Source organism: Athene noctua, chromosome 5, assembly GCF_965140245.1.
Source record: "Athene noctua chromosome 5, bAthNoc1.hap1.1, whole genome shotgun sequence".
Lineage (NCBI taxonomy): Eukaryota > Metazoa > Chordata > Aves > Strigiformes > Strigidae > Athene > Athene noctua.
In genome coordinates, this window is record NC_134041.1 from 3,199,088 (window position 1) to 3,224,921 (window position 25,834).

The window sequence follows — 25,834 nt, forward strand, 5'->3', positions numbered from 1 at the left end:
AACACGACTTACCAGCTCCCAGTCCAGAGTTTCTAGTGAACCCACACGACCTCCCTTAGGCTTTTTCAGCTGGGAAACGGGCACACGTTAACGCCAACAAAAGTTTGGCATTAAGCAATGTTTGGCTAATACACCTGGGGTAGTTTAGCATTAATTCAAAATTTGGTCCTTTATTAGGTATTTTAAGTTTACAAATGGTAACAAAAGCATTACACTTCTGAAGAAAACACACCAAATCACATCTCCGAGTGCTCTTCAACGTACTTACTTCCCCTTTAAAAGTCTGTGATTGTGTTGAAATATGCGTAACATGTTTCCCGATTTTCATTAGGTTACAGGAATTGTGTTACATCACAAACAGCTTTACTTGCAACGCCAGACACCACTCACTGAAATACTCTTGTCCTTTCACAGTTTAGTCCTTGAGCTTCACCAATGATTAACTGATTTTCCTCTGACTTCTACTATTCTTTGAGTCCCAGAGTATAACAACATTAAAATACACCAAAAATAATAAAAAGTGTAAGCAAGAAATAACAGACACAGATAGAGGGAATAAATCCGGTAACCGCTGGGGAGGATGCACGGCAGCACTCATCAGAGAGAGGACACCCATCAGGGTTACGGAAAGAAGAAACTGTAAGGTAAGGAACGATGTATTAGCTGATGGTGGTTTAACAGCTCGAACAAGTAAGCTGTTCCTTTTATCCCTGGCTTGTGTCAGCACTGGCGTGGCCAGCAGGGACAGGGAAGGGATCTGAGCCCTGGGCTCGGCACTGGGGAGGCCGCCCCTCGCTGAGTGGGTTCAGTTTTGGGCCCCTCACCCCAAAAAGGCCATTGAATGACTCGAGCGTGGCCAGAGAAGGGCAACGGAGCTGGGGCAGGGTCTGGAGCACAGGTCTGCTGGGGAGCGGCTGGGGGAACTGGGGGGGTTCAGTCTGGAGAAGAGGAGGCTGAGGGGAGACCTCCTGGCCCTCTGCAACTCCCTGCCAGGAGGGGGCAGAGAGGGGGGATGAGTCTTTGGAGCCAAGGCCCCAGCGCCAGGCCCCGAGGGAATGGCCTCAAGCTGCCCAGGGCAGGGTCAGGCTGGCTCTGAGGAAGGATTTCTGTGCAGAAGGGGCTGTTGGGCGTTGGAATGGGCTGCCCAGGGCAGGGGGGAGTCCCCGGGATCCCTGGAGGGGTTGAAGAGTCGGGCTGAGCCAGCGCTGAGGGATCTGGGGCAGTTGGGAACAGTCAATGTTAGGTTAATGGTTGGACTGGATGATCTTCAAGGTCTTTTCCAACCTAGACAATTCTATGATTTCTTGGGTGCTCTGTATTCTTCAATCTACACATAGATGACATTGCAGAAAAAAAAAATTTTAGCACACCTCCACACTGAGAGAGCACAGCTTTCCCTGGTCAGGGCTTTACGTGCAGTTATGGACACAAAACTGGTTTACATGAGTGCTTCAGTAGCACGAGGAGCTGCAACTAAGAGTTAAAGGAATTAAAATTGCTTACCAGACACCTGACAATCTTTGGAAACGACTTAAACCAAGAAACGTATCCCTTGAGGGAAAGGGAAAACGGTTTGAGCTGCAGGTCCTCCGCCGAGGTCTTCTCAAAGATGGAAAAGGAAGTGGCACAGACCAAGAGGAACGCCAGTGTGGTCACGGCGTAGGCCAGCAGCAGGCCGTCCTTCAGCAGAAGGGGCAACATGCTGTTCAAACAGAATTGAAGAGGAAAAAGAATACATTTATATTTGCTGGAACTGGGGAAAAACACAGTTTTTAAATAACATTAATAGTGCCCAACTCACCTGAAGGTTGATACAAGTAAAAACCACGTAGCCATAAAAGGGATTTCGTTTATGATTAAGCAGACTGGTCTAGAATGAAAAAGAGGAAAACCAGCTATGGGAGCACCAAAGGGAGAGCACGTCGTCCTCAGCCTTCGATGTGGATGCAGGGCAGAGCTCTCCAGAAAATCCAGAAGAGACAGTGCCCCATCCCGGCCCCCCACTGCGCCCCACTGAACCCCAACGCGCTGCCCCGCGGGGGGGCTGCAGCAGGCAGGCTCGTGTGGCTCCGAGGAGCACCTGTGTGGCAACGACTAGACAACCGCCTGCAGAGCGACCCAGAGACTCCAACCACCACCCTGGCCTCCCCACCAGGCCTCTTAAGAGGTTAAGCTTAATAACTGTTAAGTATTAACCTCTCCAAATGTTCCTTTGTCAAACATTACTCACGTCCAGGTAGAAGAGCAAAGCTGCTGCCTCCAACTCCTTGGGGCAGGGAGGAACAATGGCAGAGGGAGAGGGGGGCCCTTGACAGTTGCTGTTAGCGAGGTATCAACCGCCCAGTTCAACCAGTGCCCGTGCTCCAGCCTTGCTGGGCAGGCCCAGCTGTGCCTCTGCTGTCTATGGCAGCATCACCCTAACCAGCCCGGGCAGGCAGCTACACCCAGCGCAGCAGGAACGCTGGCCCGGAGAGAGGAGTGAAGGGAGAGACCAGCCCGCTGTACACGTGTGCTTTCATTTACCAGTTGGTCAGAAAAACAAATGTGTAGTTTTTGAAATCAGATATACGTGTGAGAAAGCAGCATGCAATAACGAGATGAGGAAAAGGTCAAAATACATCCACAGAAAAATAATTTACTTACACTGACACTAGAAGAATAGATTTTTCGTGTACTTGAAAGGAGAACAGGAAAAATGACAATGCACAGCTAACCTTAGGAAAGGAAACCAGAGGTGCATTAGTCTGTGCGACTGCAATCAAAGTGCTGTTTGAGTTTCTCTGCTGGCACAGACTTTACAGGAAGGTATGAGCTAAATGGTCTGATTTTTCTAATTAACTGCTAATTTACTCCAGTGCCATTTACAAGCACACAGAGCTGCTTCTGTGACCACCTACACACACTAACACATACGTTCTTTGAGAGTTTACCCCAAATTATTCAGAAAACCCTTCACGTAAAGAGCCCTCGCTCCTGGTTAATTATAGACAAGAGCATCCCCACCAAGGCCAACATTCACACACTTAAGCACCAGCAAAGCTCCCTCATGGTGAGAACTACCCACCTTTCTGACATAAGATTTTGCTCATCATCATGAAGCCAATACACCAAAAGGCAACAATTTTATTTTTTTTCCCCACCAAACAAAAACCCACACTGTAAAACATAAACTAATTCTTAGAAAGGATAAATGTTAGTTTTAGGCAGCGATGTGATAAACTCTCAAACAGTACTCACATAATTTCTGTTTTTAATTTTATCTTGTAACTCCTGACACCTTAGGACCAGCTCCATCTAATTTTGATTTCAAGGAAAACTGATTTTTGCATATAAGTCATGTTAATGTGCTTAAATTCAATGATACGATATGACTAAGAAAAGGCAAACATTTGGGAAAATCATATCATTTTCTTTTCAAACTGCTAACGAGCCAGCGATGTCTGTCTTGGGACTTTTTTATTGAATTTTGCAGCCAATGCAGTAAGAAAAACCAGCACTTCACAAGCTAAACAAAAAGAGGAGAAACTCCAACTCTGTATGAGGTTTTAACGTGTACAGAATCTTAAGACTCTTCAGGGGGGATAAGAAAAATACAGGATTAAATAAAAAGGATTGAGGCTAAGAAAAAAAGGATTTAAAAGACAGGTCAGAGCCCCCTGGACACGTGTTCTAGCCAACCTCTTCAGCAGAGACAGGGCGACATTTAACAGACCACGCGGTGCTGCACGTTGCTGCCACTACGAGTAGAACCAGCGCTCAGTGGTGGGTATAAAACAAGGAGCAGTTAAAGACACACACTTACCAAAGCGAATTTAAATCCTCGGAGAGAAGGCTGGACAGTTAGTTTTATACAAGTAGGAAGCAGGCTCAGGAATGTTACAGCAAAACTAAAGAATTTTATAAGAAGAAGTTTTAATGCATGAGTAACTACATCCATGATATCACATAGTTTTCAAAAGTGATTACGTAAGTTAGGAATTCAAGTGTCGTTTTCAGAAGTACAAAAATCACTCAAGACTCAATCACAAGAGAAGAGCACTGAATGGTCTTCACTGGCATAAGTGCTTTTGAAAAAGGAATGAACCATTGCCATTAATTTTTCAGACTCTGTAGACCTAGACTTGAATTCTTCACTTAGTCAAAAAACAGAACTGTGAACTCAGACTTAAGAGGTAATACTCTGAAGAGGCAAGCGTGCAAATTTTAACTCAGTTTTAACCAACAGAGTACTCTAAATCACTATACAAACCAGCAGGAAATATTCCAGTTGTAAATATTAGAATCACAGAATGATTTGGGTTGGAACTAGGTCGTCTAGTCCAAATCCCCTGCAACAAGCAGGGACATCTTCAACTATTCCTAACAGGACTCAGGGAAACCCTCATCACTTGGGAGAAGAGTACAGTATAGGGAAGAAAACATTTTTTCAATATTTTAAACACCAATTCTTGTAATTCTTTGACAAAAAAATAAGCATTTTGCCAAAAATAATGCAGATCAGAAAATTACCTAAAGCATTTCAGTTTTGTCTTACCTGAGTTTTAGTTGAGTTTGAGGTGATATGATATTCTTTATCTTTATAAGGACACTTAGACTGCACCAAATATTGGCCACTTTATCCTGGAAGGGGGAAAAAAGGATAATTAGTGATAATGACACTCATTTAAACTGATGTTTGTGACAAGAATGGGGCTTGAGAGGTGGGGGATAGTTGGGTTTCTACCACGATACTGCAAAAAGACGCATGTAGACATCCATCATATTCTTAGATGTACTTTAAGCTATTCTGATCTTTAAAAATGGCAAGTTTCAAGAGACTCAATTAAAACATGTTCTAAAGTAACTGAGAACTAGTTCATCAGCACAAGAGACAACTCCTTAACTCATGAGATCACACATTTTGAGAGAATAAGGCTCAGAAACTACCCATCCATGACTAAACGCTGGCATATATGAATCTTTTTTTCAAATGTGAAGATGTTGTGTGTACCATCACATTTCATTACATACCTGAATGTATTTAGCTGTGCCTACTGCTTGCTAGCAATGACAGAGTTAACCTCTAATAAATCAAGGAGTCTAAAGACATTAGCAGTTGTGCTAGGATCACTTTCAAAATTAAATTTGTAACTACAGCTATCATGCTCGTGAAACTCATCCCTAAACAGCTGCTTGAATCACAGCTGTGTAGACATAACAGCAAGAAAGCTACTAGCACCAACAACTGAGCCATCTTCCTCATATGCTCACCAGCAAGACGGAATATGCACTTCAAATCTGCTGGGGATTCCAAGCCAACAGAGGGCTTGGCAGCACCAGCCAACACACGGGACGCCTACTTAATAGCCAATACGATTTTACAACCATCAGCATTTGTTACTGCTGCTGTAAATGGGAACCAAGTCAAAGAACCTGTTACACGCTCCCCAGTATAAATTTACTGCGCATTGCTTACGTGGACAATTTCTCATTTTATCTAGATTAGCATCCAGCAAGTCACTCCCCTGATCGACTCAGAAAATATTTGGGCTAATATTAGACAAAAAATCCTTAAGCTCTTTCAGACTCACTAGTTATTGTCATTTACAGATTTTATTTTTACACTTGGTATTGAATAAGAGGTGTGGTAATCAAAACTATTTATTTATAAATTCCAGATAATTCTCAAGGAATAGGTCATTGTGGGGTTTTTGGGAGGAGTGTAGAGGGGTGGTGTGTCTTTTCTGGAGGGGCTGTGATTTTTTTTTTTTCAACAAACTAGCAGAGAATACACAGAGAACACTTCTGTACCACTCCCAAAATAAAATGCTACCTTTGGTACATCAGCATTAACTTTTGAAGAAAAAAAAAAAGCCAGTTGTGATATTATTCACATCTAGAGAAGATTAAAAGAAAATTTAAGATGAATTAAACTACGTAAGCATTTGCTTAAATCCATCGGACATCAAAACCTGGAAATTCAAAGCTTCATTTTATTGTTTAAACTTGGAAGCAGGGAATCTGCTTTTAGAAGTGTAATATTAGACTCCTGCCCTAATTAAGCAAAACAGCAATAACTCACTGTTACTTGGGAAATGAGTACTCTTTCTTTTATCAGCAAGACTCCTGTGGCCTTAGGTAAAGGAGTAATTGCTCTACTGGATTAAGGCTGCTCAGCACCTTGTAGGATGCAAATGTCGATGGCCTGAGGAAAATAAAAGCAGAACCAGCCTAAAACTTTTAGAAAATATTGTGGAAACTTGCACTGAAAATACAAGGTGTGTTAAAAAGGAAGTTCTAGGCTGCACCCAAAACGCTTTTTTTTTTTTTTAAATAATGAATCCCGTTGAAAAAAAAGATGAGCAGAACCAAAGGCAGAGACTGAAGCTGTTAACTTTTAAGGTTACATCTTCTGACACTGTCAATTATGATGGAATCTATTTCAATGGAAAAATGTATGGATTGAAGTATGAGTTTGATGATGGGATAAGTGTGGTCTACTCGTATAATATCCTGGAAGATGCCAGCTGAGCTGGGGTTAAATACTGGATTAAATAACTGGCAAGAAACGAGTGCTGAAGAAGCCATCTCAAATTACTAGTTCTGTGGTGTGTCTCCCACATGAAATCCCTAAAGGTCACGATGAAGGTTTCTCAAGGGATCTAAGAATACAGAACATTTACAGCGGGGTGGGGGAGAAGAAAACATGCATGCCTCAAACAAGCCTCGGTCAATGGGAAAGAGTCTTCTGAGTACTTGCATGATTTGTTCCATGTCGGTACAGAACGGGAGCCAGCAGACAGCAAAGGAAACCACCACTGTCCCGGCTATTTTAGTTAACAATACTAATCTGCAATCAAGAGAAAAGCTTACGTCAGAAAAGAGAAATCCAGCTACTGGTAACAAAAAGTTATTCGTTTGTAGCATAAACATTCTTTTACAAAAAAGAGAAAGTGAAGGTAACAAATCTAAACAAAAAGAGCTACCAGTACTATCAAAATCATCCCCAGATTAGTGAGAACAACTCCATGAGAACCACAGAGCCACTGTTGTCAACCTAACCAGGGTGCCCACCACAGCCCATATTTGATTTAGCTTATGGAACGAAGAGTGCTAAGAAAGGACATCTTAACAGATTCTGATACCCGTTCCGTGGAAATACGTAACGTAGGTCTCAACCAGAAGCGTTCATTGGGCAGGAGATGAACACATTACAGCCAGGAAAGTATCTCCCGCTAGAAATTAATTCAGAAATGCCCACGTGCAAATAAGGAGAACCACATTCTCAGTGCCAGGCTGCCTGGGTGCATGCTTGAGGAAGATAAAACCATTTAGAGTCACTTACCCCTTTCCTTTCAGTCCCTTCTTGAAGCACTTCCCAAGTAAATAGCAAAAAAAGGGCAGAGAATGGTAGAGTTCCATTTGCTTATAATTTAAGGCCAAGCAGAACGCCGCTGACCCCAAAAGGTCCCAGTCATAAGACAAATAAAGCACGCCCCACAAGGCCAAGCCAAGGCTCACTGAGTTGTATATGGTTTTTTACGTCAAGGACAAGGTCTGCATCTCAGTACTGGAAGTCAGTCATGAATGCCTCAAGGGACAAGCGTAAAATAGCGTGCAAAATAAGTTTTTCCAAGTTCATCTTAGAAACACATCGCCAGTTGTGACTATGTTGTTCACAGACAGAAATCATTTTACTTCTATTTAAAGTGTAATTTTTTTTATTTCCAAGGCTTGATTCAAAAGCTTGCACAGGCAAACATGAGGACAAATAACGTGTGCGTGTTAATTATACACATAATGTATATTCAGTCAATCAAGCTTTCAGTGACAGTACTCTAAGATACATCAGGGTGAACATTTTTTCCTTGTTATTTTCATGATTAAGGATAAAGCTTTCAAGAGTCTCCCCTCACAGCTCCCAAAAGATATGTGCAGAATACTCAAATACGTCGGTATTTAAATTATTTATTATTTAGTTCAAGGACTCCTGAGGTTTTTGTGATTCTATGATACTCACAGCGCACACTCATCCATGACCAGCTTCCTCAGCTGCTAATACTGTTCAAACAATGAATAATAGTTACTAAAAGCAAACGTTACTTCCTTATGACTTTGAGAATAGGCTCCCAAGCTCAGTAGAGTTTGAAGAGAATAACTATACTTACTATTAAATTGCAACAAAATATTACCTTTGTCTTTTACAATGAGAGAAACCAGTAAGACATACGGTCAGAAATGTCACAGTATTTTGTTTTCTCTTTGTCATTATAAATAGCTGTAACAACACATTCAGATTGTCTAGCTTGTTTTCAGCCCAAATTTCCCACTCAAAATCCCCAGGTACTCTTGAGATCTCATCAACTGCCCATCAACAAACTGTTATACCAAAAACCTTTGATCTTGCAGAGACGTGTAGCAACCGTTAAGGTTAAGTAAATCTATTGACTCCCTGGGAGCTGGTTGCAGGCAGCAAAGTTATTCAGGCCAGAGTCCCAGGGCTGGAACAGACCCCGGAGGCCACACAGCACATCTGCCTGCTTGGACACAGCGTCTGCTACACCTACCTCACCCTGACGTGAGGTCTGCTGAACCTTTTCTTAAAGAGCTCGATGCTGCAGATTCCACAACATCCATAGATAATCTATTCCAGCATTTCACTGTAAGGTTCAAAAGATTTCTTTCCATGTATTAAAAAAAAATATATATATATTCCCTATGGTAACTTAAGGCCGTTACTTTTTGCACTATCAACACCAGACCCACATTCTTGCCTTCCTCCTTGTAGACCTTTTACATATTAGACAATTGTAACCCTGTCCCTCCTCCTGACCACCAGCTTCTCTCACCTAAGATGAGCTGTGTTCATTCCCATCCCCATTCTTTTAAGTGATGTCTCCAGAGGATATACATGCTTAAAGAGTTGGGCCCAAAATTGAATTTCAGAATTCCTGAACCATAACTCAAATATTCAACAGCATTGTGAATTTTTTTTTCCTTCAACATCTGCTTTCCAAGTTCACCATGCACTCTCTTGGAAGAAACCCACAAATTAGTAAACTATTTGATTGTCAAAACTTGATTTAGTAGCAGATGCCAAGATCCAACATCTCCTTAGAATGTTTAAATATCTAAATTTATCACAACTCCAGAATTATGTCCCTCTGGCTCAACAGCACTGAGCAGCACAGTCAACTAACAGCACTTGCTTGTTGATGAGCAAAACAAATATAAAACCAGAAATCTTATTTAAAAAGACCCACCTGTAAAGGTGTCTGCCACCAATATTGACTAGTTAGCTCTGAGGGCCTAACTCGTACTGGCTGCAGTGGGTGGGCACTGAGTGAATCCAGTCGCGAGTAATTGTGAGGACAAGGCAAGACAAAATGGGACATTTTATAGAACTGAACATTTTATACAACCACACTTGACACAGTCCTCTGCCATCTCAAGAAGATTTAAGGTGATTCTCTCTCCAAACACAAGTCACAGGAGCACAAGCCATCTTTTTTTCACTGTCATTGTACCCTTGATGTTCTCTGCAATAAAGTGACTGACAGAAATAGGAGCTTAAGGCACAGAAAGAATGTTATTCACATTTGGATTGATTTGTCCCAATATCAACTATTTATCTCCAATATATTTCAGACTTGCAGTTTTCTTTAATCTCTCTGCTTTGGGGTCGGCAGAAGCCCCTCAGATGACCTTGTATACAAAAGTAACCTCCTGCCCAGCTAAAGACAAGTGCTAAAGAACAGTGTTATTTCATTAAATGGAAACTCATTTCACTGCAGAACAAGGATACTGGAAGTGTCCGTGGTCAATAAGAATGAGGCCTGGATAAAGCAGTATGCAAAGAGCACTGGAAACCTGGAAAGAAGGATCAAAAAAAAAGAGAGGGAAAAATAATTATTTCTAAGTGAGACATTAGACATAGGTATTTGAACTACTTCTCCAGTACAAAAATTTGCCCCTCCATGGTGCATCCTGTATGTAGGAATCTTACTCTCCTCAAGTAATCTTCTCTCAGTGATATTTTGAAGAATAAAAAAGGATAAAGATTTTCCATAAATAAGAAAATATTGAATGGAGACCTGCCTGCCCTTTGCCAACCCACTCGCTCAAAGATCACCCACACCCATCCTAAACCTTGGAACAACTCCAAAAATCTGAAGACTTACTATTCCAAAATGTATTGGTTCTACCACAAGGATTGTGCAAGACAAAGTAGTTCCCAGATTCCCCCATGGCACAGCACAAATCTTGTTTTTACTACCCAAGTAATAAATTCAGGAAGAATATAACTCAGGAGTTCATGGCTACTAAACTTCAGAGCATCCTGTTATTGTTATTGAAAGCATTAAAATAATTGCTATAAGATAAATTAATGGCTTTTATCTTTTTCACTGTCATCAGTTTTACGTCAATTGAAGCCATCACAGTGTTCTGTATGCTAATTAACTCTCACACTGTTACATTTCTACCCGGTTTTAACAGGACGTTTTCTTTGGTTTCTAATTTACACACACACACCAGATACTTGCCTTTTTTTTAGTAGATGTTTCTTTCAAGGAAAAACAATATACAATAACTGCAGGAATATAAACCAGCAAATCAGCAACAAACACTGAAAAATAAAGATTAATTTTTACATTAGAATCCTCCCATATACCTCACCTTAACGCTATTCCAGTTGTGTATTTTCATCTGGATTGTAATCTTTGACTCCGCTTACAGTTTTAACTTAATGCTCCACATCTTTGGTTGTATTTGGTGTAAAAAAACCTCAGATGATAACAACTACACCGTGTTGGAGTGAGACTAGCTGCCTACCTTTTGTGCCCTCCCCGAAAACTTCACTTTAGTCATTCAATCAACTAAAGTTCAGAAGTCATGTGCCTATAGTTTCAGTTGAATCTGATTTTCTACTGTCTTACATGCCATTACATCATTGTTTTAAAAGATAGCTCAAGTTTGGCAGTTACACCAAAGCTACTTTTTTTTTCCCAATCATTTTGGGAAAGACAAGGGAAGAATATAGACAAATAAACATTAAAATGCCTGAAAGTTCTGCATTAGAATAAACTGGGTAGCTGCACTTCAAAGGACAAAAAGAAATAGGTCTACAGAATTTGATCTTGTTAATGTTTCCAACGCTATCATTTCTGATGCCCAAAAGCTGTTGCTTCCATGTGTTCAGCTGTTTTGGCTTCTGGCACAGCCTCAGTCAATAAGGGAGCACACTCTAGTTCCTCACATGCCGGAATGAGAGAAGGCATTCTTAATTCTCCAAAGAAATCAACTACGACTAGATCCAGGCAAGTTGTTTGATGGAACAGATAGTCTGGAGACACAAATAATTAAGAAGCTCTGGATTATAACAATCTCCAGTGTATCTGTGTGAATTACTAGTGATGTGGATAAATAGACTAAAAGTAGGGTTTTGGCTTTGATCATCTGCCTACAGCAAACGTATGTAAGAGGGTTGACAAGAAAACAGAGCCAGCAGGTTCACCTGCCTCGAATTATGTCAACTCTTGCTCATGCTTAAACCACCAGGTGAATTCTTCTGCAGTGGGTTTTTTTGAGAGTCTGAGAAAAATCTCAGCTTATTTCTATAAGCTGGTTTTAGAAAAAGTGCAATTATTCCAAGAGGGAAAGTATTCTTTGCTTATACTTCTTTGGAAGAAAATGTTTAAAGACACCAGTTACTCAGTGAGGAATTGTTTTGCAGGCTTAAGCCACAATTAAACAAATATACCCAAGTTGTTAGCAAAACAAATACACAGACACTTAAAATAAGGGTGTAATACCAACAGCTTACATTGACCATTCTGAATTATTTTAATGCATTCTTCTAAGGGCTACTGTTAAAAAGCATTTATCAGCTCTCCTAGATCCATCAGTGGTTTGTCAAGTGAGTTGATTTCAAAATTAATAAAGATCATTTCAAGGGTAATTAAGTTCTAGTGATTTTTATTTTTTTCCAATTCAATCAATTACTAGAGACCAGACTGAGAGGTTTGTGAAGTACAGAAAAGCTATTGATGAGCAACAAATTCTGCTGTTGCAATCAGAAAGCGTTCTGTGGAACCCTAGCGTTATGCAAAGCAAAAAACAGATTTAAAATGAAAACAACAACAGGATAATATGGCATCTGCCATTATGCTTAGAGAACGAGAGCTCATTGGCCATGTTGTTTGCTGTCCTACTGATACAGCTACTGAATTACCTAGAAAAATCTTTCTGCACTTGTTTTATCCTTTTCTTTGTAGAAGCAGTTCAAAATAATCGAATGGTCAGAAGAATGACTGCAGGAAAGGGAAATTTCGGATAAAAGTGGTAAAATACATGTCTACTTTTTTGTTAACAGAAGTTTATCCCTAGAAAGTGGTGAGCATTTGAAAGAAAAGTGACATCTTTGAAAATACTAAATATTTCTCCCTTTCAGATAAGGTATATGGCTCATAATACAGATCTCCAAGACCTCACGAAGCTGTTAAGTCAGTGAATGCCAGACTACGTGTAAAATTATTTTGCAATAAAAAACAAGTTAAGCTGAAAATGAAAAGCTTATTTATCAGAATGGAAGGGAAAACAACAATATTATTTTCAAAATTTAAAAATGGGTCTACGTTACAACAAAAAATATAGCTTTGGTTTAGAGTTTTTATAGAATCAGTTGGGTTGATGGGTTGAAAATTTGTTTGTATATTTTATATTTATCAGCTTCACACATGACAGCAGAAGAGAAAAGAACACAGGAGTTTCGTTCATAAATGGACCTGCAAAGCCACCCAAGTCAAAGAACTGAGGATAAACTGGTGAAGAGAGAGAAGCTGCATGATATTAAACATGCTAAATTGGTGAGACAAATCTGTATGATCATCCTAAGGAAATATAGTTTTCCTACCTGTTGTACGCATAAATAACTTATGTGGCTGACTCTCATACCCCCGAGATGTGTGCAGAGCAATCCAATCAGGATTTATTAACTTTGCACTGTAAAACAAAGTACAGACACATCAAAATGTAGACAGTTCTCATTTCCCTTTACACTCCTTTCAGCAATAAAGATGACATGCACAGGAGCATACTCCAAGAATGAAGATGAATGAGAAGAAATATTTCAAAGAGCAATAGTGATCAATGAAAGATTTTCCTCATCACTAGATCAGTTTACACCACAGGCTTTAGCTCCTGTTTCACAATTTAAAAAAGCAAAACTTTGAAAAACAGCACAAATGGAATACAGTATTTATTAGGACAAGATAACCACTTTCACTCTAGTTCCACTGACTTTTAAAAAAACAATTGTAAATACCTTTCATACTTAAGTATTAAATATAAACCATTTACAGTTCACATAGATGCCCCACATAACTGTGCCTGTGCACTTTAACCTACATTCTTATTCCATAAGTCTCATTCCAACAGCAGTAAAGCCCTTGTGGAAAAAGTATTCCAATAACAGAATTCTATTTACATGATATCCAGTCATCAAATGTCACTTGGGCTCTCACTACACGAGAGCTTTCCCATGTGATGCACCCAATTCCGACAGCCCTCTTCTCCGTGCATCACTGATCCAGCAGCGGCTTCCATGGAAAGCTAAATGTCTAAGTCACACCTAAATCTGCTAAAATTTACAGACATGGTAAAAAGAAGAATGTAATCTTTCAGTTCCCCCTTCCAATAATTAAAAGACACTAAAAAGACAGTATTAATTTTAAGCAATAGGGATACATGTAAAATCTATTTCCCTAGCTCTAAAGTAGCAAACAATATTTTTCATTTCATCAGGTGCCCAGATGGGCAGTTTTTAGCTACTAGTTTCTCTCCTTAGGAAAGAAATAAAAAAAAAAAAAAAAAAAAAAAAAAGAGGTAGAGAGGTGAATTGGGTGTTTTGTATTCTCCACAGAACCACTTAAAATAACAAACTTACATGTAAGCACACACAAAACTGTGATAGGCAGTAAGAGGTGGATAATCAAGGCCCCAGTACAATAGGTTGTTATCACTTGTATTGAAGTACCTAAAAAAAAAAAAATTAAATTTAAAGAAGGATCTACATTTCCAGCTTCGTTTCAGCCCAAGGAAAAGGCTGAATATTAAACTGAATGTTTTTATCAAAGTATTTAAAATCTAATATAGAAGTTAGCAGCTTTTATATCTGCTTTATTTTACTTCACACAAAAAAAAATCTCAGGCAACAAAACAAAGGCAAAAGTGATTCAGAGTACAGCTACCTGCGTTTGCAAAACTGATTTTAAAAGAGCTGCTAAAGCTTACTTACCTGGAGCAGGACGTAAACAGGATTTGACAAAAATGCAGAGACTAAGACAAAGCCTGCACAAAACCAAACGTACTGGAGCTCTAGATTTATGTGGTAGGCTTTGCAGGTCCTCACCTCCATCTACAAACCAAACCTCCACTTTCCATGCATGTCAATTATTTCAGAAGACAGCAATCAATTTTCCAAAAGGGAAATAAACCCAATGCAGGTAAAAGGAAACGTCAAAAGAAATGGAATTCACTAGTGATTTTTCCTTATATTAATCCTAGATTCCCTTTTTTTCTGGATTCTGACAGCACATTTAATATGTGACAGTGACTTCTGAATAGTTAAACTTTATCTGCTACTCTTTTAGCCTGTAATGTAGCAAGTTGTGAACGGCTTCTGCTCAACAGACCCTCATGTGAAAATTCTGAACAACCATCTGTTGGAGTTATACTGCTGAAAAACAACTGAACAGAAGAGGGTGGCATAAAGATATACACAGACAAGTATAGGTCTGGAAAAAAATATACGTCACCACAGGTCCACCTAGGAAATTCTGTCAGCACGAATGTAGGAATCCAGGGGCTAAAAAGTTCCTTTGAAGGCAACACCAAGGTATCAGAGTAACACGTCCTGAATAACCAACACAAGGTCACGAACCTCAATCAGGTTCTACCTCAGAACTTGAGTGGACCACATGGGAGAAAGGAAAAGGATTTTCCCATTTGTAATTGCACCGTGTCGGTGCTTCTATGGACGGCTAATTAAGTGACCTCTTCCAAATGAGAAACAGAAGGTCTGAACCAAGGAAAACAGAAGTTCGAAAAATAAGGCATCAGACCCTTCATATCTCACAGTAAAACAGACTGACTCGTCTACCCTAACTGCCAAGGGGCAAGCTCTTGGCTTTTCCAGCTCCTCCCTCCAAATGCAGTCGATATTTGACATTTATTATAGTAAATGATATTTCCTGAATTCTTTATGAGCTGCCTGAAGTATCTTACGAACTGATGATAAATCACGTTTCTTTTGAGTTGCATCTCTGCTTCTTATGCTACGATTCAAGACTGCTCATGCCAAGACAGTTCAGATTCTTCATGCAGACTGTAACAGTCCGCAACTCAGTAGTAAACTTCCCGGTTTTGGTTTTTTTTTTTTTAATTTTACCTTTCATAAACTCATCGTTTCAACGCAAAACCCAACCTCTATACCCAGAAATATTAAGGAAAAAAACCCTTCACAGTTTTAATTAGCAGTACAATAAGAATGTTCTTAAAGTAGCCTTTAATAAATAATGTCAAGACTCTAAAGAATAATATAAAAAATATTTAAATTCTGGCCTCTGGCTCAGAGAAATTTCACACAAGGAAACCAAGTACGAACCATACTGTGGTTTAGTGCAGCATTTTTTTTTAAATACATCTTTGCTTTGGATCAAAGAAAACAAGCACGGAACATACAGCTATATTGCCTACACATGCCTGTTTAACTGTAAACATGACAATTAAGTCCGTGAAAAGATCAAGAGGCCTTACAGGACTGTGTCCTCATGAGAGAGCTGCTCTCTATATTTACCTAGACAAATTCACAGAAGAACACGTGCTTGCTGCATAAACAGCTTTTCTAAGTACTAAACAAATAATAGTACTAGAAGGGATTGGAATCTCAAGTTCAAATTTGAAGACTATTTTTACATACTGGAGCATAATGTCTTTTCACACCATGTATTTCTATCAGACAGGAGGGAAAAACAGCTTAGCATTCTAGAGTGCAATCCTTTACATGTCAGCCAAAACGTTCTTTTCCAAATGCCCAAGACTGAATACGACTTTGCCGTATTAGCGATTCAATTCCCAAAGCAGACCCAATCCAAAAAACTTCTGTTATAAATAAAATGAAGAGCAAATACAACAAGACTGAAATGCCCAACTGGCAGCCCATAAGCTAAACCCAGCCTGCAATATAGTTTCATCTGGCCCCTGGGAATGCCTAGAAATAATGACTGCTATAACTCTTAATTTTAAGTACATATAGTTCCGCGTAGCAGAGTGGATCAAAGCTGCCAACTCTGTTATTAAGTCAGCTCTCCATTATCCCAACTCTGGCACATCGAGGGGTTTAGATATCCCAGAAACATGTAGAAATTATGATTTAGATACAACAGGATGATCTGAAGTCACAATATAATCTGCAGAGTTCCGCACTTTCAGAACTGGCCCCACACATATTTACAAAAATACAACTGAATTAATATTCTATTCCGTCATATCAGTCTGTTCCCCAACAGACAGCCAAGGAAAAAATTATACCAGACAAAGAGAATGCCACTAGCCCTGTTGGAAAAATGACCTTGAGCACCAGTATTTTCCAATTTGTCTTGTAGCATATACACAGACTAAATAATTTTTACTGTTCCATGAAAGCTCTAAGGAATATTAGGAATAATGTAAAAATAAAATCTTTAGGACAATTTTCCTGCTGTTTTAAGTGAGCTGTACAAATAAAGTTCACTATGCTTACATCTAGACTCCAGACACCCACATTTTAAAATCTGTATTAAGAACATGGTGTGAACAATGAACTCACAGGTATGAAAAACAACCAGTGCCTCCAGCACAAGAACTCGAGTCTCTGCATTTACTGGCATGTCCCTGCCTTTTAGCTGAGGGGAAACGAGCAGAGTTCATTTGGGTTTTTCAGTGCTGATAATCATGAAAGTTTTTGTGCATTAGAGAACGGCAACTCAGGAAGCTGAACAGATTTTCTTCTAAACCAGGAAAACAAGCTTCTCTGATCTCTTATATAAGCCTGCTAAAAAAAATTGCTTCTTGATCTTTCCAGTCAATTCAAAACAAAGCTGAAGCTTCACAACAGAGAGACCTACCAGTCAGATAATGTTGTTATACAAGCTCATAGCTAGCAAGTCAAAGTTCACTTGCCTTCTTCTGAAGAAAATGGTACCTCAGTCTAAGAACAGGGTGATATGACATTACTACAAAAGGGGTTTTAGAACAGTTCAGAGAACAGTAGAAGGCATTGCAGAGATCTCAAACTTAAAGGTATATTAAAGTAAGATACGAACCAAAGTTTTGTTACATTTACCCCTTTGTAACCCAAACTACAATAGTACTACGTACCACTGCCTGATGGGCAAATTGTAAGTAACTTCTTGCCAGTGTCTCTGAGCTTCGTAGTCTCCATACATCGGTGGCTTTCCTGCACCTAAAAAGAGATGACAGAGTATTTAGGAATTTATTTGGTTTATGCGGATTGCTCTTCCTCCATATATGTATTTGCATATTATTATGTTACTAATTTTATTCTCTACTCCTCTGTGAAATTTGAGAACAAGATAAAGACCTCATCTGCTATGCAATCTAACAGGGAGGGGGAGGAAAAAAAAAAGTTATGTTCTTTTGGCTTTCTGGATATTTCTGTGATAAGCATTTATCAAGATATTCCACTGTGAAGAATTGCTTCCTCATCTGACAAAAAAAAAAAAATCACTTCCAAGTGTAGATGAAAAATGTGGCACCTTCTTTGAAATAAGAAAATGTACATAATGAACATCTTGTACTGATTTTGTGTGAACAAAAAAGTACAGTATTAGTATATAGTATAGCTTCCTTAGTATATAATAATTGACAGTGTTTTCACTTGTCTTTCAGCCACGTCATGGTACTTTGCTATTAAAAGTAACAACCAGCCTTATTTTTAAATTTACTTAGAATTAAGACCTGCTGCAAGTCCCCCAGTTCCTCTCCCTTTCCTCTGCTGCCTGTGTTGCAACACTAGCAAGAACACTGCATCTGTCTCTTCCCCCATGATTCTTCAGAGGCAGGATCAGGACATTCAGTACACAGAATAGGTTTAGAAGACATTTTTCTTACAATCTACAAAGCTTTCTAAATAATACCAGCTCCATTTTGGTTAAGAGGAATTCTCTCACACATTTTCAGCAGAGTGATTGTTACACAGCAGTTCTGCTAAGTGAATTATGTTAAAGGACACTTTTCATGCATTAGTCTCTCAGGAAACTTAAGATTTTTTTTTCCCCCATGGAAAAAGGCTTTATCAATGCAAGTGCTTCAGATGTCTACTCATAAACAATTCCCCCAACATAAGCCTAACTCCGGTCATGGCAGTATATTAAGCACCTTTATCACAGAGTTTACTTACTTCTATTAGCCTGTGCTTATTGAGAACAGAAACTGGACTGATAGTACTTCCAGTAAAATATTGACACCAGACAGACAGAGATTTAACAGTTTCTTTAAAATATAGGAAAGCCATCTATATTTTTTCACACGATCTATGTTTGTGGGAATCACACAAGCTCAGATATGTGCTATTTATTCCTGGGTTGTGGAGAGAACAGATTATCTCCACTAATTTATTCCTGGATAGTAAAGAGAGTAGATTATCTCCACTATATGACAAATTCAACTAAAAGTTTCCCAAATAAGCAAGGTCACTGGATAACAGGAGTCTTACCAGTGTCCACTCTGTAGCTATAAATCTAGTGGAAGAAAGAACCTGTCATAGGAGTACCAAAAAACAAAAATAGGCGTTATCCAAATTTTAGAGTGTGTGTATTTGTGTGTATATTCACACACATACATTTTACTGCAGCTTCTCCCCTGTTCAAAAAATTAATTGGCTTCAGAATGATCAAGATCTTAATCCAAAGGTTCAATTACTAAAAGCCAAATACAGTCAGATCACACATCAGTTTGAGAATGCATATTTAGCTTCCATCTACAGCATGTATCAAGTATAGAGCCAAACAGAATTCAGAATAAAAATTATTTTAAAGGGTCACAAACACTTTAAATTTAGCGTGGTCTTATTCAGTTTTATTGTTACATCGAAACAGACATTTTTAAGGGTCTGAAGCTGCCTTTCAACACGGGTAGTTATCTTCTACTCATTTAGCAGGAGTTTGGCAATGCATTAAAAAAAATTATGCATTAATCTATGAAGCCAAATGCTTCCTCAATAATTCTCCAAGACCAACTAATCTAAAGTCATGGTAAATGATAACCTTTCAAAACCAGCTATTATTTGCTTTCTCACCACCGTGGCCCTAACTCCAGAGGCAGATCTAAAAGCATGCTAGATGGCAAGCAACAGGATGGAAACAATAGAGCAACCCCAGACTATACAGTAAATGAGGGCAGAATTAACCCCCATCCACACCCCGTGTGGCTTCAGAGCATGCCGAACCAGCATTTCTACCAGAGCCTGCTTCAGAGAAAGACATCTACTTCCTATCTTTCGCTCAACTTTATTGCACTGAACAGCAGTGAAAGCAAAACAGGACCACGGCAGTTTAAACATTACCCTGTCCAACTCTTTTTCTTGCTCCTGTCGTTAAAGGTTTATGACATCTGAAGGAAGTCAAAAAGTAAAAAACAATCCAGTGTACTTAGGCATTTGACAGCTCTTTTCTAACATTCAGGTTTGCTTTTTTTCAGCCAGCCAATGCTCAAACTTAAGCACATGCTTTAATAATTTGCTGGATTGGATCGGACTCAGCTTTTCCTACTCTGAAAGGAGTCATACAATCATTGTGTAGGAAACAAGATTTTAAAATTGTTATTTTAGTTCAGGCGTTACTTTAAGACTCTCTTTCAGACTCTTGATTGGTTTGAAATTAAATCAACCTTAGAAAAATCTAGTTAGCAGTGTAATTGTAAATAACTTGCAGTGCAAGAGAAATTTAGTATTGTGTGGCAGAAGACAAGAGTGTTTGTTTTTCTGCCTACAGATGGGTAAACGAGAGCCTCAGTTACTCACAGAAAAGATCTCTCATAATGGTATTTTCAGAAAGCAAACTCAAAATAAAACAACTGTGCAAGAAGGTATGCATGCAACTTATCTTCAAGCAAATTCCTTCAAGCAAATAAAACCTAGGAGTTACTTAACATCACTAGAATACTACTGAACAGCTCCAGCTACTCAGGGGCTGAGGCTCCCAACTGCCTTAACAGAAATCCAGAGTTGAATCTGACTGAGCTTGTGATTCTTTTAGCTGATGGGGATTGGAAGTAATGGCTCAGTTTATAAAAAAAAAAAAAATAATTGCAGAGAGCCAGCTTTGTGCAAGCTTATGCTAAGTGTAGGAATGGACTGAGAGCTTTGGAAAAAGAACTTGATAGTTCTTTGCAAGCATTATGAGATGGGGAGAAGAAAAACCCATCTTTTAAAAAACATATAGCTCTAGTTCATGCTGTAAACAATCTTAAGGAAGTATAGCTACAAGGCAGAGTGTAATCGCTCACTCCATGTCACTCTACACCATCATCTTTATCACCAGTACAGTTTAACCAAATACAAATTAAGGCTACTTCTGTTATTGAACTCAAAGGACAAGATTAAACAATTGGCCTGCAATAATATTCTGCAGCTACTGAAACAACAAAGGCATGGGGTGAACAGCCAGCAGTTCTTTGGCTCCTCTTAAAACATTACTGACCATCACCCTCCCACCCACCCCCCCAAAAAAAAAATTGGGTTTTTTTCAGCATTTTGTTCCAAGCGGCTTGACGTTAATCATCGCACATTCCAGAACAATAAGAACAAGATTATACAAACCTTAGGGAAACAGAGAGGCACTAAAATACGACAGTACTTGAAATAACACACTGCTTCCTATTTCTGGTTTTACATGCAAGTTTATTTTAATTTACCACAAGCTCCGTAATTCACCTTCGTGGGGTTGTTTTACAGACTGTGAATGTGTATTACCTGAGTAAGAACCAAGCGACACAGCCCAGCGTACAGTAAGTGCCAGTAAAACAGTAATTGTCATTAAGCTCCACTTCTCCATAGCTGGTCTTTGTAACAAGCCAAAAGGTACCTGAAAAAACACCATAAACATTGCTACAACACTGTCCGTGGGTTTGTTCCTTAGGCATTTAATGGCACTATTGAGTCCTGGGTTCTTTCCCCACCCAGCAGCATTCTGTTACTAGTTTGTGTCTGGAAGCTGCAACCAAGACCGCGTTTCAGTACTGGAGAATTTCTAACCATTTAGTCAAAAGCTGCCCAGAAGCCACTTCTCCCACTTCTGAGCTGAAAAGGCATCTGACAAAATAGATAAAAATAACAGCATGAAGGGTAAAAGGTTTCAAACCACTTAAGAGGATTCACCAGGTCCACACTACACGTACATACTTAAGCATCACCTTAATAAGCTCCACACCATTTGTTATACAAAGACGTAGCATGTTTTACCTGTAAGCCACACGAGAAAATTCTACGAGAGACCAGTAAAGATTATAGTGCTAGTCAAAATACTCATGCCAAGTAGCTCACAAACTAATATTTGCCACTGAACCAGAAAAACCTCTTCAAGGAAGTCTATAAAAATACCTAGATTAATAACTTAGTAGCAAAAAAAAGCTAACAAGCATATGGTTTTATAAAGTGAGCGTCCCGGTATTAAGTTAATGTCACTTATTTTCTCAATTAACATCACCACAGCCAAGTTATGTAAAATACAGATCTGGCATAGGTTTCTCTGTTAATTTAAACATACTCAAAACCGACTTAAAAGTTAACTATGTACTGACAGGTCTTATGCTGGCTCGGGTATTGTCTGTTCTCCTGCAGCCATTCTAAAAGCACAGAGCCCATCATAAACTATCATGTGTTCTAACTAATTCCACAGGAATACAGTCACGAGCCAGTACATAATCAAAAAAATTAAATGCATACCGCCGACCTAGGAATGCAAACATCTGGCATTAATGATGAAAAAATCCCTGATCTGTGATCTGAACTTTACTTCAGTCTCCCCGACATTCAAAAAGGGGCTTGAAATTCTACCTCTCCCTTCCCAAGCACAGGCACGCTATCCATCAGCTACCTCTCCCCAGAGGATACACCCGATGGAACCTGCCAGGCTCAGGAGGTCTGCCCCATTCCTCTACCCAAAAAGGCAGGAGCACTGACCTCCCACCAAGCTTGCTTGCCCACACTAAGGATCCAGTAACGGTAAGAAAAACATTGCTAGATCTGTCAAATCAAAGGCCACAAACTCAGAAATCGAGAAGCAGGAAAATAATGATGTTGCCCTATGCAAAAACCCACTATGGAATATGCAAACTTTGACGCAGAGGATCAAAAATATTTCAGCCTGAGTTAGGAAAAAACTGGAGAAACTACTCCAATCTTGACAGTGAGAGACAGCAGTAAATCCAAAGACTGTTTTTTTGCCAAATCAGCAGCAGGAGCACCATTCCCTCCACAGTCAGCAACTGAAACATTACACAAGAGTGGACGAGCCTGGGTACATCTGCCGGAGATTTTCCTTGCAGAAAAGGCACCAACCAATTTAAGTGAGTTCAATATACTTGCCACTGCCACAGAAAAAGGCAACAAAAAATATCCCACAGAGCAGCAGCACAGAGCTGCTGGTTTAGTCTAAGGTACTTTTAGGTTATTCAGCTCAAACTAAATCCATATTTATTTACTATTTACAGAAAGGTATGACCCAACACCACCACACAACCAAGGGAAAAGAAAAAGTTACTTTAACAATATAAATCTGTGACAGCAGTAGATCACCATCTATAGGTAGAACCGTGAACACTGATATTTGCATGCTTTCAATGCCACACCTGTGCCTAAACCACAGGATAGGCACATTTAGCTAAAGAAAAGACACTGCGGTCGACTCTGTAGATCGTTTAACCCTAAGTGAACTCTTGTGCTTCCTAAACTCACCTCCAGTAAGGCCAGAGTCCTATAAACCTTCCAAAATCAAGTGTCACAAGCCTGGCCTTTCCCTTCTATAAAACACTCACACCTGCCCTTCCTTTCTATCTCCATTTAGAACAATTATTAATTATACCTTCTTAATTCCTACATAATGCCAGTCTCACCTACAGACTCCATCTGTTCCTCATTAACTTCTGCCATTCCCTATGTTTGGAGTAACTGTCATTTTTCTGGGGTACCGAGTTTCTTCTTCAACTCCTCTCAAAGGCAGTTCTTTAGATATTCCTTCCTACTTCTTTTTCATCTTTAATAATTATCCCATACCTCCTGAAACAAAAGCCATGCTTTTATTAGATTCTAAAGCACAGATGTCTAATTTTTGTTATCCCATGAGTAACAAGGTTAAACAAATACAGCTTTCCAGGGGATAATAAAGCTGATTTGGTCAGTCTCAAACTTTTTACCTTCTGCCTCCGGATGAGCAACACTAGAGGATCTCTGAAGCCAGATGCCACCTATAAACATCAGGTGCAAATCAAAGCTCTGGAAAACCACTACCCTAGCATGCTGCCTACTATGAAGATTCAGATAAACAGCACCGATACAAACCACCCACTCCTCGCCAGAGGGAAACGCACAGAACTCGGTCCCTGATGCAGCGACTCTTTAATAGAATTCGTTGTTTGAAAAGAGACGTCGGCACACAGCTCAACAGCATCCTTTCCTTCCTCAAAAATGCAAGTACTAAATTAAGGATTGCATTTGTGAAGTAACACCCGCTCTACAAGCCTACTACTGCCCGACTCCGCCACAAGACGTTTATTTATCTCACCTCCTCGCTCACCCCCCCCCGCTCTCCCCAGCCTCCTCGGAGCAGGATGCGAGGGGACTCGCCCTCGGGCCTCCCGGCTACCCCCGCCCAGCTGCCCTCACCCCGGGCACCGCGCCCGCCCTCAGCTCGCTCCGGGCGACCCCTTCCCCTCAGCCGCTCCCCTTCCCTCCCGCCAACTGCCTGCCCGCACCGCGGGGAACCGGCGGAGGGGAGGCGCGGTCCCCCCGCCCCGCGCACGCACAGCCCCGGGGTGCGGCATCGGGAGCGGTGCGGCATCGGGAGCGGGGCGGCCGAGCCCTGAGGGAACCGCCGCCGCCGCCCGCCCTCCCCTTCCCGCCTCGGCCCTTCCCGCCGCCCCGGCGCGAGCCCGCGGCTCCTTACTGGGCCCGGCCGCCGCGCACGCGCTTCCGCCCGCGGAGCGGCTTCCGGCCGCCGCGCGCGCCCGCCAGGCGGCGCAGCGCGCATGCGCGGCGAAGGGAGGGGCGGGGAGTGGGCGTGTCCGCGCCTGCGCAGCTCCGCCCGCGGCGGGAGGGCCGGCGGGCCGCTCCGCGGGGAGATGGCGGGCGGGGAGCGGGGGTAGGGGCGGGCCGCCGGCCCCTGGGGCACCTCGGGGGGGGTCGGGGACTCTGGGGATGGCGGTTCGCCGCGCGGCTTTACCTCAGGAGACGCGGCAGCGGCGCTAATCCCGCGCACGGGCCTAAACCGCGCTGGCCAGCCCGCCCAGGCGCGGTTTTACCCCGGCTGGTGCCGTCAGATGGGCGTGATCGTTCATTTTTTAACTGCCCGCACGCTGTATGCCTTCAGTCGCTCTTGCGTCTCGATTGCAGCAGTTAGGGGACGTGGGAAAACGCGCCAGTGGGTATTACTGGTGAAAAGTGTGGTCTTGGCACGTGGGAAGACTGGTTTTTTCATTCAAGCCACGAACCCAAGTGTGTGTGTGTGTGTGTTTGTTTTTGCAGGAGGAAATAAGCAGCTGGAAGACTTGTGCTTTAACGGCACCAGGTAGCTGGGAATCGGCCCCTCAGCCTTTATGTCTGGAAGACAGTGCCTAGGAACCAGCATGAAGATCGTGGGCACCATAGGATCCATTTTCAATCTTTGATTTTTACCCTCTGTGCTTCTCTTTAAGGTCTCGACAGAGTACATAGCGTTTGCCAGGGCAACGGAGCTGGGGCAGGGTCTGGAGCACAGGTCTGCTGGGGAGCGGCTGGGGGAACTGGGGGGGTTCAGTCTGGAGAAGAGGAGGCTGAGGGGAGACCTCCTGGCCCTCTGCAACTCCCTGCCAGGAGGGGGCAGAGAGGGGGGATGAGTCTCTGGAGCCAAGGCCCCAGCGCCAGGCCCCGAGGGAATGGCCTCAAGCTGCCCAGGGCAGGGTCAGGCTGGCTCTGAGGAAGGATTTCTGTGCAGAAGGGGCTGTTGGGCGTTGGAATGGGCTGCCCAGGGCAGGGGGGAGTCCCCGGGATCCCTGGAGGGGTTGAAGAGTCGGGCTGAGCCAGCGCTGAGGGATCTGGGGGAGTTGGGAACGGTCAGGGGGAGGGTCATGGTTGGGCTGGAGGAGCTTCAAGGGCTTTTCCAACCTAGACGGTTCTGTGATAACATAAATGATCCTCGATCATCTTTATACCACCCTTACTGATATTTAAAAGTACAGTCTCTTTTACTTTAGATTGCTGTGGTTTTCTTCTGGTTGTGTGTCTAACTGAGTTTGGATTATGAAATTTAGTAGAAAACTGATTATTTTTACAACTGACACCACACACAGAGGTTTTCATGGCCAGACCTGCCGGATGAACTCCCAGCAGTGCTCTCGAACTGCAATAACAGAAACATTCAAGTAACCACAGATGATAGGGAAACAAATTTCTTCACAGATTTTTTTTCTTAGATGCACAGGGGGTTTTTTTTAAATCTGTAGACATTGAGCAACGTACAGTATTGCATGCCACCAGAGATGGCTTTTCTTCCTGAAGTTCTTCCAGTGCAATGACAGAAAGAATGTTAATTCCCGCTATCCC

At 41.2% G+C, this 25,834-nt stretch overlaps 1 protein-coding gene across 1 annotated transcript; it reads right to left on the bottom strand.

Annotated features, from left to right (window-relative positions):
* Window positions 1-156: 156 nt before the first annotated feature.
* On the bottom strand, window positions 157-24,284 carry ALG6 (ALG6 alpha-1,3-glucosyltransferase). Its single transcript, XM_074908062.1, has 15 exons — window positions 24,201-24,284; window positions 21,011-21,122; window positions 17,398-17,482; window positions 13,925-14,014; window positions 12,893-12,981; window positions 10,524-10,606; window positions 9,785-9,849; window positions 7,325-7,510; window positions 6,694-6,829; window positions 4,535-4,620; window positions 3,803-3,887; window positions 2,644-2,714; window positions 1,802-1,870; window positions 1,504-1,702; window positions 157-637 (listed from the first exon to the last, which is right to left on the bottom strand). Exons 1-15 carry the CDS (start codon window positions 24,282-24,284, stop codon window positions 440-442), a joined length of 1,638 nt encoding a protein of 545 aa, XP_074764163.1. The 3' UTR covers window positions 157-439.
* Between the last annotated feature and the right edge of the window lie 1,550 nt (window positions 24,285-25,834).